The sequence below is a fragment of the Gopherus evgoodei genome, chromosome 3, assembly GCF_007399415.2.
Source record: "Gopherus evgoodei ecotype Sinaloan lineage chromosome 3, rGopEvg1_v1.p, whole genome shotgun sequence".
NCBI classification, from domain to species: domain Eukaryota; kingdom Metazoa; phylum Chordata; order Testudines; family Testudinidae; genus Gopherus; species Gopherus evgoodei.
The window spans coordinates 149,051,735-149,072,206 of record NC_044324.1 but is presented as its reverse complement, the minus strand read 5'-3'; the positions used below and the strand labels follow the sequence as shown (position 1 = coordinate 149,072,206).

General features: G+C 38.6%; 1 protein-coding gene across 4 annotated transcripts in view; it reads right to left on the bottom strand.

Annotated features, from left to right (window-relative positions):
• Positions 1-4,992: 4,992 nt before the first annotated feature.
• The window catches only part of CHRM3 (cholinergic receptor muscarinic 3), a 475,313-nt gene continuing 459,833 nt past the window's right edge, over positions 4,993-20,472 (bottom strand). For all 4 annotated transcript variants that reach the window (XM_030556971.1, XM_030556973.1, XM_030556972.1 and 1 more), the window contains one exon: positions 4,993-8,504. In XM_030556971.1, the coding sequence (XP_030412831.1) occupies positions 6,677-8,504 (1,828 nt within the window). In that variant the 3' untranslated portion in view covers positions 4,993-6,676. The remainder of the gene's footprint in view (positions 8,505-20,472) is intronic.

Sequence of the window (20,472 nt, the reverse complement as noted above, 5' to 3'; positions counted from 1 at the left end):
CACCCATTCTTTTATTTCTCTGTCTGGCTGCATCAGCATCATTGATGTGAAAAGGATTTAACTGTAGTTGCAAAGCAACAAGGAGAAGTTCATTAACCTTTTTATATGGTAGCTCAGAGGTCCACTAAAAAAGTTATCAGCAACAGAGTGGTTTTTTAAAATGTATTAAAATTGGAGGACATAAATTTGTTTACATTAATAGTGTTACAGTAGAAAGTTGTGGCTTTCCGGTCATGTCCTGATTTAATTTTGGGACACTAAGTCTTGGGATGATGTAATCTGGGAAACTTGCACTTTGAAATATAGTGTGCGTGTGTGTGTTTGCAGAGTGGATGGAATCGCAATGAAGAGATACGGTAACAAATTAAGAGAGTGCAGTGCACCAAGTATTATTGCATAGATGCCTATTCTGGGATGTGTCCAAGCAATGCAGAGTGGAGGAGATTGGAAGGGAGAAAACAACAAAGGGGTTAGGGCACCGTTATGCTCCACAGCCCTAGTTGATCTCTGCACAAAGAAAGCAGCCTTATGGCTGTCACATTTTGCACCAGTTCAACATAGCCACACCCCCTTTCTCTGAGACATCCCTGTGCTGAAGATTTAGAGGCTGTGTTAAGAGTTACCACAGTGGTTCAACGCCACCCAATTATTTCTACATGCAGAGCAACATCTCAGATGGCTGGATCTGCATGTTTGCAGTCAGACCAGGAGTCAGGATGTGGCCCTTGGACTTTATTTCCATTTCACTGAGAGAGCACTAAGATCCTCAGGATATTTTATCCACATGTGAAATAAATGTTAGGTGTGCCCTTTTGAATAATTTCCAATCTGGATTAAAATCTCTGTTTAGCAGTATTGTGCTGGGGTATTTTTTTATTGTTAAACATAGCCAAGTGACTAATGTTTCACCCACACCATGAAATACTGTTTAGTGGAGGCAACAAATAGCAAAAACTTAATTTGAAATTCCTGAAAAAAAATCTTCTGAATTATTGTACAGTCATTAAGTGCTGTGCTAGTAAAACAAGGACTAGATCAAAAAGGCTTGACCCGGGCATCCATCTCTTAAATGTATGTCATAGTTAATAATGGAGGCGCTTGGCTTACAAAGCCAGTCATGTAGTGAACTTATTTGGACACTGCTTTACATGTGTTTATTCACCCTTACGCATAAGAAGAATTTGAGCTTCTATAAAACCTTCTACCATTTGTTTATTTTCCAAGATTTCTGCTAAGTTAAACTGTATAGCTTCACCCGTTTAGAAGCATGTTAGGTCTCCATACTGCAAATGAGCTGAATGTTTTTATCACCACTTTCATAAGCTTTCTCTGAAGCCTGAATCATGCAACCCTGTTAAATTAGTGAAAGTTTTATTGTGTTAAAGGAAAAAGATGAATGCTCTGGACTCACACTCTGTGTTTCTTCAAACAGGCAAGCAAGCAAGGTTTTCAAAGTGTGCATAACTCTCTCTCTCTCTCTCTCTCCATGAGGCCAGCAAATGACAGTGTGATTTCATACAGCAGAGTGTGAAGATCAAGAGATTCTCCACACACCTTTTATCTTATGGTGAGACTGAATAAACCCAGTAAAGCTGAGAACCTCTACACCTGTTATCTAAAACTAATAATATTGCAGTGATGTACAGCTCCCCAGCAGACCCTGAACCTGCAAGCTGGTTCACCTGGATGGACCCTTGCACTCGCTGAGTCCTACTAAAGCTGTAAGGAGCCCATATGCATGCAGGAATTTGGTTATAGAGAGCAGCTTGTAGGATCAGGGCCATAATAGGTGCCCAGCCCAAATGTAGTCAACTCCTACCCCATCCTAGACAAAATCTGCTCTTAGCCATACACGGCTTAATTCTGATCTCACACTGGTGGAAATCTGGAATACATCTGGTAAAGTCGATGAAGTTAAACACCCTGGTGTAAAATGGGTGTGAGACCAGAATGGGTGAAATCTGGGACATAGTTTCTATATTTAGATGTCTGAAAAGCTCAAAGAGCCTGCATAACACACACACAACCCCATTGTCACAGGAAAAGAGAATCCACTTTGAGGCTGTGTGCTGTGAAAAGACTAGGAAACTTCTCTATGAAGCTAAGTGAAAGAATGAAAGTAAACATAGTTCTGCTGTCAGGTTACAGTTCATGAGGTATCAAAGTAAACTCCTTTTTGGCTGACTTTTCAGTATGATTTTATATATAAATCCACAGCACAGATATTAATGCTCTGTATAGATGTATGTATTAAAGAGCTTTTATCTTGCATCTGTCATGGGTGATCCCTTGATTTGAGGATGATCTCTACCACAGATTTACACATGGGTCCCGAGATGACTCAGTCTGATCCTGTAACCACCTGCTGGACTTTATCTTCTAATCCATCTCTACCAAGACTAATTCTAAAAATTCCAGCCACTGAACAACTTCAAATATTCACTATTAAAAAACAAAAACACAACATTTGAGGCACCTCCACAAATTATTACAATAGCTCTTCTATCCACACACACAAAAAGGCCATAACTTCCAAACTGAATATCTTAGGACCTTCCAGGGCTAGAAGCAAGTGGAATGTGTCACATGGGGAAGACATGAATGTTAATATAAATCTTGCAAAGATTTCAGCCTCAACAGTGTCCTGTAGCAATGCATTCCACAGTCTAATTGTGTTTCACTAAAATGTATTTCCTGTTGTTGTGCATTTGTCCCCTTTCACTGAGTGCCCCTTTGTTACGAGATACAGAGGACAGAAGGTTCTGATTTACCAGCTTTATACTGTTAAATTTTTTTGTATGTTTCTATTATGTCCCATCTTGTCTCCTCTCTAAGGAAAGCAGTCCCTGACTGAGTCTTTTCAATCGCAATTCATGAGATTATTTGTCCATGTATTGTGAGGTGCCAAGGCTGCATGATAAATGCAATTTATCACATAGATGAGCATTATAGCACACAGCTATGCCCACTGTGAGTGTACGTAGTGTATTCGTCTGTACATATTTAAACTTACTGACCTTGCCAACCAGGGAAAGATACAAATAGATTTCTATTTTGTTTTTGATGTTTGTATCCTGTACAGGGGAATGGAGTGTACTTAGATTCATGTGTTCATTTATTATAGGCACATGGTTGAGAATGGCCTAAATATTTCATTGAGCAAGAAAATACAGTTACTTATAAAGAAAAAATAAAGTTGAGATTTTAGCAAGCTAATAGATGAAGAGGAGCAACTTCTTCAGCACATCTGCGTGACTATGCTAGTTTTCCACAACATGGCTGGTTCCCCTTATATGACCTGATTCTTCAGAATGCTTAGAGGCCATAAATCCCACTGAAGTCAGTGGAAACTGCAGATGCAGAGCACTTTTGAGAATCAGACCATTAATGTATTCCTTTAGATTTAGGTCAGAGATAAGTAGAGCTGCAATTTCATTTTGCCCTATAGCTGCGACAAGAAGTTATATCATGCCATTGAAAAATGCGTTTGCTGCAGTTATGTCTGCCACCAGCCCATTGAGTCAGATATTAGTTTATTTTTCACAGCCTCTGAGGTTATAGTCATAATCAAATTTGTCACATAAATAATTTATATAACCCTAGCACATATAAAAGCCACATGATGCTGTAATGTGCTGTTGTCTCAAAGTGGTTTACAGTGTCTGCCACTTTGATAGCCTTTGGGTCCCACCCTGCAAAATTTAAGGTTACTGGAGCATCGAGAGTAAACTTCATTAATCTGCTCTCATGGGGTCCAATCCTGTACCACTGAAATTAGCAGGAGCAGGACTGGATCTATGAGTAGGCCCCACTAAAGCCATGTGTTGATGTAAGAAAGGTTTACACAACTGTCTGCACTCATACTGACAGCTTTACAGTGTTTACGACTCCACTTTCCTCCATCATATGTGAGCCATTACTTCCTTTTTATTTGTGAAAAGAAATGCTGTGACAGATTGTATCCATTTGTATTGCACCTTTCTTACACGTCTTTGTGCATGTATATATAATGTTTGCACATACACCCATATATAGTGTAAACTATATATATATATAGTGCAAACACATAGACACACATGAAATATTAATCTGATTTCCCATTGCTTAGAATTGTATTTGCAATGCGGCGAAATTTTGAATATTTTATAGTGCATATTTCTTTAAGTAAATATATAACTAAATTAATCTTTTCTAGTATGTGTATAAACACGTGTTATGTCTGTAAAATAACATTTTCAAGCCTGTTCACACATCAAATTTTTTGTTTGTTTTTTCTCCAAAAACAATCCAAGAGTTTTAACTCTTCCTATCATGTAAACAATAGTGACAGTTGCTTTTCAGAAGAAGCTTAACTTTGGTAGAAAAATAATTTTCCATAGTAAAATCAATAGCATTATATAATAGTCTCTTGCTGAACTCTGGCTTTCTTACTTGCTCTCATACTTCGTGAATTAGAGGGCACTGCACTACTCTAATTATCAGACTATAATAAGATGGCAATATGTATATATCTCTAACTGCTCAAACATTAGTTAGAAGGTCAACTTGAGTAATGAAATGTACTGCAGATATGTGCTTTGTTCTTCCACAGTTCTGTAAAATAAAGTTCTGTAATTCTCTATGCAGCTTAGGAAAAGAGTTTGGTGGCTCCCTGTAAGTCTTTGGTTGTATGTGGCAAACAAAACTGACCAGTAAATTATGGGTTTCTCCACCTTGAAATGTGATTGATTGACAGCTCAAGGCCTACATTTTTCTTATTACGAGACCTAGAGCATAGGCTACAAACTTTGTTTAAAATAGACATTTAATATAACTCATACCACAAAAACAATAAACTATCAATGTTATGAGTATGAATATTTGCTTTAGTGACATGAAAGCTAGGTATACTGTGTTCATTGCTCAAGCGGACCTTTATGAATCACTTTAAAAGGACACTACAGTTGAAGACTGAAGAGCAATATTTATCAACATTAAATAAAACATTTGGTGAAGTCTATATAAATATTTCTTCATATAAACATAACACAAAATTAAATAGTTCGTATACAGACACTATTTAATATACTTCCACTGCTGTCAAAATCATCTGTAAACACCATCTCACACAGAATACAAAAGCAGTTTTTATACCAGTTCTGTGTTCACAACACTGATGCCTCTTTATAAAGGAAATTTGTTGGGATTTTTTTGTTTGTTTTATTATTATTTTCAGCAAAATATGAGTGACAGGAAAAAATAGTTTTGGTCAGTTCAAAGGCTAATATCAAATTATCTCTCAACATATATCTAAATAAGATTTAGAATAATTCTTAAAAGTACAGTACTTTCCTCAGGGGATCCCTGACCTTTTATAAAGCACACTATATTTGGTGTAGACTACATCATAAATACCAGGAAATATTGGCCTTGTCTAAATTATGAATATTAAAGCTCCTTTTTGTTTTCTTTATCAGAAAGTGCCAGCTTGCAAATTGATGATATCCACTATGCTTTTCAAACAGATTGTGAAAAAGAAATGTTTTAGAGTAAGTGTCCTTCAGGTTCAAAACAATCAAGGATTTCTTCTACACAAGCTTTTTGCAACTGAGGGCCACAGTGGCAGTCCATGAAAGTTCTATTTGCATAAAATGCAGACTTTTTCAACTTTCATCACTTTTAGTACAGACAGAGCTTGCAGAGACTACAGATTCCAGAATTCTGTGCTCAACTTCGAGTTCAGTAGCCAGTGCTTCCGAGGAGGCATTATCACTTGGACCGAAATACGGTACTGCAAACATATAGAATTTTATCTGGCTGCATCTATGTATTAAAGGTTAGGTTGGCGTATGTCCCACAGCAATAATCTGTGGATTTATATTTGGACAGGTTGCACTTATTTACCGCTTTCTAAATGGTGTGCATTTTATGTTTCAGACATACACTAGAATTTCAATTGGCAAATAACAAAATAAATTTACATTTACAGACTAATTTGTCAAATCATATATTTCACTCACATTCTACAATGATAGGGACCCACGTAAGAATTTAGATTGATAGATCACTTCTTTCCTGGCATATTTATATATATAAATGGTGGAGTGTGAGTGTTACTTGTGCATTCACACACGCATAACATGAGCTGCACAAATAGATACTCTGAAAGGTTCAAGAATCAGGGCTACGAGGAGAATCACACCAAAAGAGGAGACCAGAAGGTTTACTGGGATAACAAGAAGCAGTTCTGCAACCTATACAGTATTTTAAATAATTTCATAACAATGTTTAACTAGCTTGCTGTATCCATATGTGACTTGAATTGAAACCTGTTGATTCCTTGGAAACAGCTGGAACTGGACTAGCTAGATGTGCTTACCTGAGAACCTAGAGTTGATTACAACCAAAAAACTGGGCTGATCGGTAACGGGTTCATAATTGCTCTACAGCTTCTTGTAGTTTTGTAGGAAAACTTTATTTAGTCTTTCATTTCCTTAATAAAAAACCTTGAAGTCTGTTTGTTTTTTGCTTAATGCAGATTTGATATTAATATTAAACTGGATTTATTAAAAGGATACATAAACCTGGCAGCTGCTCTCACAACTTGATGATGAAACGTTTGTATCAGCACCCGGGAACCACTCCCCCTCCCACATGCCCTTTGATAGTTTGTTTTTTGTTTGTTAAGAATACTATTCTATGAAGCCTCCTGGGGGATCCGCTTATGAAAAATGACTGACTGCCTCTGCTGATACTGCTGTTTGCGTCGTTTCCGTTTGTCACACTGGCACAGTAGTAACATCTTGAAAGTGGTTCTGAATGTTTTGTTACACAATGCGTAGCACATAGGGTTCACTGTGCTATTGATGTAACAAAGCCAGTACCCCAGGTTCCAAAATGTTTTGGGGATACAGCTATCACAAAAGGTGTTCACCAGAACCATGATGTTGTATGGTGTCCAGGTGATGATGAAGGCAAACAAAATAGCACTGAGTGTCTGTGCTGCTTTCTTTTCTTTGATAAGTGACATTCGTTTTCGCTTGGTGATCTGACTTCTGGTCTTCAAGGCAAACTTTTTGGCCAGGGTTGCTTCCTTGAAGGATAAAGGCAGGGCTGCGGATGTCTTAGCCACTGACGGAATGCTGTCAGAAACCTTGGCTGCCTCTGCTGCTGACCCTGGCTGAACTGGAAGCTTAGAAAAGTTCCTGTGAAAGTTTCCACCATCCTCCAAACTCTTCTGAGAGTGCAACCTGTTAGATTTCCTCTCCTTTGACCCCATGTTGGACTTCTGCAAGTCGTCCCCTGACCCATTCAAGTCTTCAGATGAGGGTAGTTTAGTGGAGTTGAGGATGGTGCTATGACCGGGAAGCTTCAGCACAATGGAATAAATGGCCCTCGTTTCTGTGGCAATGTCTTCTTCATCAGAGGAGGCAGAGTTTTCAAGAGAAGCAGCGGCGTCATTGTTGTTCCAGCTATCGCTGCTGCTGTGCTCCTGCTCCCCCTGATCCTGGCTGGGTTTCCAGCTCTTTGTTGTAAGCCAGAAGTGGCATCGGCCATATTTCCTTCTGGTGGAGCGCTTCATACTCTGCTGCTGCAGCTCATAGCTGCTGCAGCTTCTGGAGCTACCAGTCTGGTGAATGAAGCGTGCTGCCTCAGCTTTGCTGCCCGAGGCCTGTAACCCTGCTAACTCTTTGGTGCGTTTCTCTGTCTCCTTGTAGATCCTCCAGTATAAAATAGTCATAATGGTAACTGGCAAATAAAAGGCAGCTATGGCAGTGCCAAAAGTGATGACAGGTTCGCTTAGAAACTGGATATAACATTCATTAGGAGGCACAGTTCTTTTCCCTACAAAATACTGCCAAAACAAGATGGCAGGGGCCCAAAGAATGAACGAGATGACCCAAGCTAAGCCTATCATCATTCCAGCCCTTTTGGTTGTTCGTTTAGCTCTGTATGTAAGTGGCCTGGTGATGGAAAAATACCTGTCAAAACTTATGACAAGGAGATTCATGACAGAGGCATTGCTGGCTACATAGTCAATGGAGAGCCATAGATCACAGGCCAAACTTCCCAAAGCCCAGCGGTCCATAATGATATATATGGTGAAAAGATTCATTGAAATAACACCAATGATCAAATCTGCACATGCAAGACTCAGCAGGAAGTAATTGTTGACTGTTTTAAGTTGTTTGTTAACTTTAAATGCCACAATCACCAGGATGTTTCCTATGATGGTCATCAGTGCGAGGATGCCAGTGAGGAAGGCAATCAGAACTACTTGCCAGAGTGTGTGTCCACCCAAAGGATCTTTGCTCATGCCATCTAGTGACCTATTGGCTGTTTCCACAGTAGTCAAGGGAAAACTCTCAGTTGTCTGAGGAAAACCATAGCTGCCAATGACCGACGTTGCATCCTCAAGAAGCCTTGTTCCCTGGGAATCTCTATTCCAGAAGAAGCTCACATTTGAAAACAAGGAGGAGACTGTAGTGTTATTGTGCAGGATCATTGTGACTCTCTGACATAGTCTGCAGAGAAAAAAAATAAGAAGGAAGACAGTAAATCAAAAGGTTTTTTAAAAATGGCTGCCTAGCATTTCGGATGGCTGTTTATTAAAAACAAAAGATATGTATCAAACACAATATGCCAAATACATTTGTGGTGTCACGCATATTGCACCAGGCATTAATTTGGATTCTTTTAAATTTTTTTTTGTGTTCTTTTCTTAAAAATAAGTTATTGTTAATTAATCACAAGCCGTCAAACTAAAGCCATAAGTCCCATATGTGACTCTGAATCCACAAGAGAATCCAGAGGTCTATTTTTATAATGGATTAAGCCAAAACCTGGACCCCACATCAACATTTCTTTGGGATGTTCAAAATCCAGATCCGCATTGGAATCTTGCAACTGGAGCCCATTTCTGTCAATATGGATGTATATCTATGTTTGTGCAGTGTATAATGCAGTCCCAATCTCTATTGGTTCTAATACCTATATAAGAAGATTCCAGGATTCTCACTCTGAAGCCTAGTATGTCTGCAGAGTCTGGGTGAATGAAAGGAAACAGCTACAAGCACAGCTGAGAGCTCTTTATGCTCAGAAAATCACCAGGTTGAATCATCGTTGGGTTTCACTGTCTATAACCATCCGATTTTTAAATTCTCAGCCATTTTGACTTGATGAATTACTCCTGTGTGGTATACTGCTATAATAAGGCACCTATCTGTGTCATGCCAAGAGTCCTAGACCATTGTGATATCAGAGGTAATGTAACCAATCACCACCCTTACTCTACAGCTAATTTGCATGCAACAATTTCATTTAATGTATGAGGGAGACTGCACAAATGGTGAATTACATGACCCAACTGCCACTCTCACAAATCAATACACGTCTCCCAGCACAACCCCCAAAGACACACATCAATACAACCACACACACAACACCACAACCAGTACAAACAATAACCACGTACACACAGCTCCTCACTGCAGCACACACTTCTCATTTGCCACCTGTATAAATCAATACAAGTCTCCCAGCACAACCCACACACAGCACAACCATCCCACACAATAACCTCAAACACATGGAGCCCTTCACTGAAGAATATACCTCTCATTCACCACCCGCACAAATTCTCAGAAATCTCCCAGCACAACCTGAGACACAAATCAACACAACCAGCATACACAGCAACCCCAAACATCACTCTGAATCCTAGAATGTGAGTGTGACTGGGAAGTGATGGAAACAGCTACACGCATGGTTGACAGCTCTTTTTGTTTAAAATATCACCAGATTCAATAATTTGTGACTTTGTTATGGTCCAATTTTCAGTTCTCAGCCATTTGGGGCTTTTTCACATATGACTTTATAATTTACATTCATTGAATAGCACGGGCTTTCAGATACTAGTAACAAAAATAATAAAATCTTGTTTTTATTATCTATAAACTATAGATAAACAGGGACAAATTCTCAAAAAAAACCCCCACCAATAACAACAAAAAAACCCCACGCACCAGAGTCAGCTATACATATACACACCTGCATTTTCATATGCAACTTTGCCAGTTGTGAAAATAGTGTAATTGCCTTTTTACATGTTCAGATACTATTTTTGCTTTCACAAAAGCTCATTTGCACAGTTGGACCAAGGATTATGTGGGTCTAGTAGGTTCAGCAAGTATATGAAAATGGGGAGGATGGCGAAACTGATTCATGATAATTAGACTTTTATCCTTTTCCCAAGTATTGAAGGAACTGACATAAACTCAACATCTCTCTCAAAATGACAATCTGTATTCTCAACATTTTATCAAGTTCCTTGGACTCCTAACCTGCAATTTCACTAGATAAATTGTTATAAATCAGTTTCATCACGGAATAACCTCTCTCTGATAGTAACTGTGAAACAAAACCCCTCATCAAAGAAGCTGTAGCTCAGTTCAGAGTTGATATATTATGGTTTCATATGATAGACTTAAGCAGGTATCAAAACAGTCTGGTGTTAAAAAAAACCCCAAAAGTGTTATTTTAATGCCTAAATTCTGTTTTTCTAAAACCATTTTGTGTTGTGTTAGCAAAGCACATGGGGAATGTCATTTAAAGTAATCTCACTACTTTGACCTAGTGTAAATGAACTGACCTGTAGCTCACTTTAGACTACATACCATAGGTAGTAATGAAAACACAGTTTGGGAGCCAAAGTAACGAAAACATTAGGTTAACCACTCCAGTTTATTTAAAAAAAGAAGAGGGTAACAGTTTTGATATATTGGATTAGATGAGATTCGGACAAGGTATTTCTTGTCCACTCATCATTAGAGCATCTAGGTGGTGCAAATTTTGTTTCCAAACAAGTTTGTGAAATTCTTCTGAAAGAAAATTTTCTGAAACAAAATTTTACATTCCAAATATCTTTTCATGGGGAATGTCATCAAAATTGACATAGTTTTGCATAAAAAACATCTAATCATAATGGCATTTTCTGATGGAAAACTGACCAGCTGTACTTGAATATTGATTGTAAGAAGGTAATTGAGTGGGAGAATGTTCGAACACAGAGAATATGTAGTATGTGTCACTAAGCAGCTCTACAAGGACTAAACACTGAAGGAACAAAAGGGAATCAAATATTTTACAGCAGTAGCAGCACAGAGAGCTGTAACTTTCATTTAAAAGGCTGATGTAAGAGAGTGACTCACTCCTTAATGGCTAGGGTAGCCAAACCTGACTACAAAATGAGCTCCATCTGAGAGAAATCAGGTGATTCCGGTATCAAAGCAGCAGGAGGGTGCAGGAATGGGGCAAGGGGGTATCTAAGAAAAGATGGCTATGTCTGCAGAGAGTAAGAAGGCCCCTGACTCAGCAGGGGAGAAAGTGGTGGGGAGTGAATGTGGAGAACAACAAACTCTAGGTAATTTGAAGGTGCTGGAAGCAGAAAGTCAGATCTTCAGGGAGGAAGGGCTGTGTCCAATTGAAGTTAGGATGAGGACTGGGTGTTTGTTCTATTTTGAAAGTCTTTGTTGGAGTCCAGGTGGGTAATATTTAATTCCCTTTGGACTGTGTGGGCTTTGTTTAAGAATCCCTGAAGAAGGAAAAGAAGAAAACAGAGGCAGGATACTGCAGAGTCATCCTTGACTATGAGGGGGTACCCTGAATGCAATTGGCCATATTACAGGTGAGTTTTAATACCCTAGACACCTAAAAGTTCACCATTTTAATCTTTCACACAATACTATATTACATAATATTATATGACTAAGAGTCAAATTCCAAACCTTTGAAGAAATCAACAAGAGTAAAAGAATATTTCCCAAATTCTACCCTTTGATTTCTTCAGATATGAGTACAAATAAGGTTTCCAGAGCCACACTTATGACAAATATTGTTCTATATATGACTATCTGTATATCTATTTTTGTTTGCTTTTTGGATATCACATACCTAGTTCTGGCTGTTTTAGTCAGAGCTTACTAGTAATTTCAATACTGGACATAAAACAATCAGTAATAACTTTCAACACTTTTATGAGAAATAAAAATTAAACTTTGGCAGAAATTAGAGTTCAAACAGCTTATACAAGCTATACATTTGCATCCCATGAATAAGAGGAACAAAATGTCATTAGAATCATTCAGTCCAAATACTAAGAAAGCACACAGCCCTCTTAGAGGACATATCAGAAGTTAAATATGACTTTATCCATCACCTATAGCTCATATTATAAATGTAACTTCTGAAATCACTGTACATACACTCTTGTCCTGCAGTATGACAATGGGTGCTATTGAAAAGTAAATGCTTACCAACAGTTGCCATGTACAGTTATTCCCTATTGTAAGTACAAATATTATGGTGTCTTGAATGGCACATTATACAAAGTGCATTAAGCACTCCCTGTACTTAAGCTGGTGGTATTAGTGAGATCTTCTGTCTCATTGTGTCCTGGTACTTCCCCCATCAATGTTTGTTTTATCCACGCACTGTCTATATTCTTATACTTCGACAGTAAGCTCTTCAGGTCAGGGTGTGTCTATTATGTGTTTGTACATTGCCTAGTGCAATGGGGCTGGGGTCTCTGGGCAGTACTGTAATATTAATGATGATTAATGTGTTACTTTGTTCTTCATCAAGTGTCTTATTAAAGTGTGATCTGGCAGGATGCTGAGCACATCCCATTTAATGAAAAATGGCCTGATTGCTTACTGGCTTCAATAGGAGTAGAGGGTGCTTAACACTTTGCAGATTGGGCCCTAAAATTGTATGCTATGGCATACATGATGCCTGCCTGCCTATACTAAAGGAGTTAGAAGCATGAGATGTGTCATAAACAGATAGTTAAGGGTTAATGTCTCTTTTACCTGTAAAGGGTTAACAAACAGGGAACCAAACACCTGACCAGAGGACCAATCAGGAAACAAGATACTTTCAAATCTCGGTGGAGGGAAGCCTTTGTTTGGTTTTTTTGGGGTTTTGCTTTGTTCTCTCTGGGTCCTGGAAGGGACTAGACGTGCAACCAGGTTTCTTGCCAATCTCCCTGCTACAGTCTCTCATATATTCAGAATAGTGAGTATTAAGTAGGAAAGGCGGTTATAGTCTTTTGATTGTTTTCTGTATTTGCAAATGTGTAGTTTGCTGAAAGTATTTTAAATTGTATTTTGCTGTGGGAGGGGGAGGGGGTTTCTCTCTAGTGTCTATAAGCTGAAAGACCCTGTAACTTTTACCATCTAAATTACAGAGACAACTTTTACTTTTTTTCTTTCTTTTTATTAAAATTTTTGCTTTTTAAGACCTGTTTGATTTTTTTCCCCTTGTTGAGGCTCAAGGGAATTGAGTTTGTACTTAACAGGGAAGGAGAAGGGAAGGGAGAAGGGTAGAATCCCTTTGTTTTAGATTCATGGAGCTTGAATCTGTCTCTCTCTCCAGGATAGCCCAGGGAGGGAAAGCCTGAGGAGGAGAGAGAAGGGGGCGGGGGAAGGGACATTCCTCCCTGTTTTAAGATTCAAGGGGTTTGAATCACAGTGATCTTCCAGAGTAATCCAGGGAGGGAAAGCCTAGGAGAGGCCCTGGTGAGGGAAAGAGTTTACTTTCCTTGTGTTAAGATCCAGGGGGTCTGGGTCTTGGGGGTCCCTAGGGAAGGTTTTGGGGGGACCAGAGTGTATCAGGCACTCCAAGTCCTGATTGGTGGCAGCTATCAGATCTAAGCTGGTAATTAAGCTTAGGGGAATTCATGCTGGTACCCCATCTTTGGGACTCTAAGGTTCAGATTGGGGAATTATACCATGACAAGGTGAAATGAAGAGTGAGACAGAATGGCTCAGGCAAAATGCCTGCAAGCACTGTGAATGATGAACCAGGATCTTGCCAAGCAGGCTGGATAGAAAATCATTGTAATTGGTGGGGAAATTTTTATCTCTAAATCAAAGTGTGGCAGTAGAAAAGCACAACTGCTAATTGCATAATAAGCTATGCTAGTTTATAGTCATTTAGTGTCTTTTATTCTAAAGCACTTCAGAAACCATGAGACAGATGCTTACAGATCCTTAACACTGACAACTCCTACTGAATGCAATTAGTTGTAGCTATGTCAGTTCTGGGATATTAGAGAGAGAAGGTGGGTGAGGTAATATTTTTTTATTGGACTCACTCACCTTGCCTCTCTAAATTCCTACTAAAATCAATGAGAACTGCAAAGCTTTGGATCCTCTGAAAATGAGACTTTACACATATGCAGAGCCATTGAAATGCAGTCACTCCTGGATTGAATGGTGGCAACCGACCAGTACATAACACAGCAGATTAGTGGGTTAAGGGGAAATTCTGGCAAAGTACTAGGGCAAACACCTACCCTTTTAAAAGGAACCCATATGGTCTTTAATGTCCATATAAAGAAAAATGATTTTCACTATTCAGGTCCTATCAGAAAGACCTGTCCATTACACATTATATTTGACTAATCTACCAGTGGATGAAAATATGAGTCAGCAGGGTCAAGACTGGCCTCCTAAGTTTCAGCACAATTAGGTACATCAAACATGAAGGTGAACCTACTAGCACATCCCTCGCCAGACTATTGTCTGAAAAGCTTACTGTAGCATGAAAGGAAGTACATGAATTGATACATACAATCTAACAAATTTTTCTAAGACAAAGTGATTCTATGGGAGCAACATCTCATGTATTTCAGAAGACCACCTGTAAAGAGACCATGAGGATGATAAGAGGAAGGGCAGCGGTGCTGGAACTAGGGGTGTGGCAGTATCCCCTGGCTTGAAGTGGTTTCCATCCTATACAGGGTTTACAGTTTTGTTCAATGGCTCTCAGCACCCACACTATAAAAATTGTTCCAACATCACTGTTGCAAGGGTATAAATGAAACCAGAAGTAGATTCTGGCATGTATTGTATTCAGCTTTGGTGTGTATCATCTTTTATCTGTAAAGTGGCTCTGCGAGGTCTTTTCTTAATCCTCAATGAGAAACAGACACACTTGTCACCAACTAACTGGATCTATCAAGCAAATCAACAGATATTTCGGAAACAATCCCTGTACAGGAGAAGCTGCAGGAGAAGATTACCGCATTGTTTACCCCTTTCACTGTCTTCTTTGGCTTTATTACCTTTGATTATGGGGCAGGTGTAGTTCATGCTATGAAGCATGTAGAATTGTTTTGTGTCTAATACTTTTAACATTGTAGCAGCAGAAGTTATATAGACTCTCAAGCTGTAACACATGCAGAAGTAAAGCAACCAGTCCAGTATCAGCTGGACTTATCCCACCCATTATATATTTGATTTTTTTTTCATGAACTACTTTGCAGAGATGCAGAAGTGGGGCAGGGATTTCGGGTGGTTTTATTCTCTTCTCATTTATACCACTTTCACACCAACAAAATTCCTTTGCCTTGACTGAAGGAGGTTCTGATTTACACTAATGTATGTAAGAGGAGACTTGATGTACCTAAAACATACTGAATAGAGGCTTATGGAAAACTCATTTACAATCATTCTTCTTAAAACTGAAGAAAGTCATGGAGGAGATGATGTGGCTGGCCTCAGGTTCAGCTACATCATTTTATGTTTGTGTGAAACAAATGTGTATGAGAGCCATCTTGATGTGATAATGTTACAACTGTGTATTTACATGTCAGAGTACATTAGCCACAATGAAAAAGAAATCTTCACATAAAACACATTGTTGGATCAGTGGAAACATCCTTGCTACAATGTTAAATGTAGGAGCCAGACACATCTTGTCCATAAAATGTCACGCGGGATGAGGTTAACCAAGAACAGTACAAGAGAGATTTTAAATGAAAACACTTGCCCACTGCATGTCAGATATGATTAGTATAAGGGAAAGCGAGCTTCCTTTATAGACATTAGGGGACAGAGAGGAGGGCAAGAGGGGCACTGTACAAAGGTGACATCTAACATTTAGTGCAGGTTGTTGGCTGGAAGCATGAGTCCACAATTTTGATTATATTATTAGAAAACCTTTTTAAACACAAAAGGCAAGTTAATCACCTTCCCCCTCCCAATGGACTCAAAGGAGAGAGAAAACAACCACTGAAGGAAATGAAACTCTCAGAGCATGGACAGAAGTTAAAAATAGTATGACCTTCCCTAAGGACTAATACCAAAAATACTTGACATTTCATTGCATTTCCAAAACACAGCACAAACAGCAAATAACAGAAGTGTCAATTGTTGTGGAAATTCATCACAAGCTACAGAATGAGAGAGAATGAACAAATATGGTCATCTCAATATGCCTATGAAGTATCATATTAAGGTAAACCAGTTAACAATCATGCATCTTGTTACTGTATGTATTGCAAGTTACTGGTATCTGTGATGAGATTTTCACCTAATCTCCTATTTCTATATTTACAGATAGTAGTATAAAATTATCTTATGTAGCATCCTCCATATTACAAAGTATCCTCCAAGTACTTTACAATAGAGTCAGTTGCAGTGATTGTGCAGAAAGGTCTTCCAGGAGGTACATTACCTCATCTAGACATTTGCCTAGTTTTAAACAGGCTACAGAAAAAGCATTAGTGAAGTCAGTACAAATAAAAATTTCATATAGACAATGACTTGCTTTATACACTATATACTGAAATGTAAGGAAAATATTTATATGCCAATTGATTTATTATATGGTAAAAATGAGAAAGTAAGCAAATTTTCACTAAGAGTGTGCTTTGACAGTTGTGTATTTTTATGTCTGATTTTGTAAGCAAGTAGTTTTTTAGTGAGGTGAAACTTGGGGTACTTGAGACAAATCAGATTCCTGAAAGGGGTACAGTAATCTGGAAAGGTTGAGAGGCATTGGCCTAAGGGAATTATATGATCAACTTCCTTATTCACTGTATACTGCTGATTCTCAGAATGAGAAGGAAATGAATCTATTTGGCCATCTGATGAAAACCATGGTAGGATAAGCACTGTTGTATCTGCTTTTGCCTCCTACATGTTTTCTTTCAGGGTTGGGTGGGGTGGAAAGAGGTTTAAGCGGGATGTGTATTTATCTGTGTGGGGGACAGAGGTAGGCTTTCTGATTTCACTGGCCCCTTTACCCATTTAATAATTATAAACACTTCCTTATTTCTTTTCCATTATATGATGTTTCTCTTTCCCCATAGACTCTCTTTTCCTCCATACCTACTCCTTTACAAAGGCATCCTTTATTTTTCCCTTTATTTTCCCATTTCTTATGAAGTTAGAGTCCATTCTATATACCTGATCGGACATAGGCCCGAACACAGGGCAAGACTTGTAAATGCAGACTTGAGAATCCAAAATGTGATCTGTTTGTACAGCCAAGATAATTGGGTAGCTTATTTTTCTGCTTTATTCTGCAATGTTTTCTTTGCATAATAGTTTAAATATTACAGAACTTTTCAGAGTGAACTATAAAAATGTTTTCTAATACAAACGAAGGGAAGGCTTTAAAATGTTTAATATACTTCTCTACATGAGTGGGTAAACTTTGCAATACAGTTAAACTGTGAAGTGAAATGCTTTAAAACAATAAAAATGTTTGTAAAATGTTCACAATCCTAAATCATTAACAATGATTTTAAAAATCTAACAGTAGATTTTAAAATTACAAATAACATATATTTGAAAGAGGCAGTGAAAGGGAGAAACTTCCAAGAACTGCAATCCAGCCTCCAGATTTTTGCATTTCTCCTGCAACAATTGACATCACTTGTATCTAAAGCAGGGAAGGAAATCACATTTCTTACACTACTTCAGAGTGCTTCAGGAAGCATGATCTTCAGCCACATGAAGTCCTCAATATGGCAAAGGTGATTTCAGTAGGATAATCATTATACACATAATACATGAAGTTGAGCATGTGCATACATCCTTGCACAATCTGGGCACAAGGGACTAAGAGTCAGGGAAATTGTTTCCATAAGCAAATATGTTGGCCAATTTCTATTACATATTTCCAACACAACCACAGACTGATTGTGATTTGGGGCAAATTCCTTTTGCTAACTCTTCAAAAGTGGACAAGGGGATTGTATCAGGTACCTAAACGGAGGTACCCAATTTGAAATATGTTGAACACCGTCAGCTCCTACTGACATCATTGGTCACTTTCAAACTTTTTGACCTCAAGTCTTTTTAGGTTTTCCATCTATAAAGATGGGACTCTTAATCTTGCCTACTTCATAGGGAGATTGTGATGCTTCATTAATGCTTTCAAAACATGAATGGGAAGTGCTAAGTATTATTATTTTTTATCAAGTCTTATACAGCAGGGAGCAAATAAATGATTGAATTTAAATAATTTTGATGTAAAATATATGGTGCCTTCTTCCTTACCACCTTTTCTGCTTAGAACAGCCTTCCAATCAATTTTTGCCAATCATATAGCTCCTCCTTAAAATCACTGTTCAAACCTTAATCGCACCATGAAGCCTATATGCACTCAAATCAAAATATAGCTGCAATGTCTAACACTTGCTTGTGCTTGTACAAGCCTTTGGATATGTACATTCTTTGGAATATGGATGCTATTGTTACACTATGGTAAAGCACCATATACTGTGAGCACTATTACAAAGTTAATATTTGATAACAATTACCATGCTACAAAATCTCAGATAACACAGTGTTAACTGATGACCAATTCTGATTTTTAATGGTAACGTGTACATCTACATTGCTCTACAAATAATAACAATGTGTTATACACCTCTACCCTGATATAACGTGGTCCTCAGGAGCAATCAAATCTTACCATGTTATAGGTGAAACCATGGTATATTGAGATAGCAGCAGGGTAGCAGCAGCAGGGCTCTAATGGTGATTTAAAGGGCCCGGGCCCCCTTACAGCGGCCAGAGCTCCAAGCCCTTTAAAGCGCCACCTGAGCCCCGTGGCCAGAGCCCCCGGGTAGCAGCGGCAGGGCTCCAGCGGTGATTTAAAGAGCCCCAGGCTCCGGCCGCTGGGGGGAGCCCCGGGCTCTTTAAATTGCCACCCGAGTCCCACTGCCGGAGCCCCAGGGTAGTAGCAGCGGGGCTCCGGAGGTGATTTAATGGGCCCAGGGCTCCCCACAGCAGCTGGAGCCCCGGGCCCTGTAAATCTCCACCAGAGCCCCGCTGCTGGATATAACGCGGTAAAGCAGCCCCGCCCCCCAGAGCGCTGCTTTACCACATTATAGCCGAATTCGTGTTATATTGGGTCGCGTTATATCAAAGTAGAGGTGTATTTCCCTTTAAGGCCTACTCAAAAACTGGCCACCTATAATTTACTGGATGAAATTTAGGCAGCCAAATTATGTGTTTGGCCTCTAATGTTTTGGCACTACCATGTAAAAATTAATCAGATATGAGTTGTACGATTCTGCTGCATATCTTTCTGAAATATTTGCTATAAATAATAAATCCAAGTCATAAATCACAATCCATTTAAGCATATAGATTAAAAAGATATTCATACCTCCTGTATGAATGTATAGAAGTATAGCAAGCAGTACACCTTTTTTTTTATTCCAGATGCTCAGTGACTCATTCACCTCATAATATTTTTAGAACTTCAGAAAAATTGAATCCTGAACTGATTGAAAATAACCCCAGTGAAAACTTTCAGAAATGAGTTGAGTGATCTCTGTGTGGCTTTACCATTCTAGTGGCCCTGAAGTGAACCAGGGAATGACTTGGATATCATGAGTAACAGTATAATGCTATACTGAATACTGTATGTCACTCCTAGGCACAGCACAGCACTTCCTGATCTGAGGAAGTTTCCTACTTTGTCACAATTGTTACTAAAAAAATTAGGCTTTCCTAAATCTAGATCACACTCAATATTACCTAATCTAATCCATGATAGTTTTTGAGAGCAAGGTGTGTATTCTTGTGAAAGCAGAGCACTATGTAATTCTCATACAATTTACTCTTCATAGAGTTTTTCCTACACTTCTGCCCCAAGGCTGACTCACACCATAAAAACCATACATACATTGAGACAAATTACCCTGAGAGAATTACAGACAAATCCTGCCAACTGTACTTATTTGAGTAATACCATTGACCTGAATGGAATAATGAGGGGTTAAGGAGGAAGAGTAAAGCAGTAGGATCTGACCGTTAGGGGTATGTTTTTTCCCTTTTTAATCTGAAACTCTAGGGTGAGTTGAAGAAACAGAAACTGTCATATAATAATGTGTTTTACAGGAAAACCTGAGAGTATATGGCTTTTTTTTTCTTTCACTCTGCAAAATCCATCTGTGTTAAAGTGTTGATTTTGTTTTCTTTATTATTATTTGTATTATGATAGCACATGGGAGCCCTGATCAGACCCACTATGCAAGGTGCTGCACAAATATTCCACTGGATATTTAAAGAGACTATTTCAAAAAAGATAGGCTCACATTGGAGATAAAATGCAATTTATGTGACCTAATCATTTGTGTCTGTAATAGATTGAAGTGAAAATATCTAGAGCTGGTCAGAAAATGGA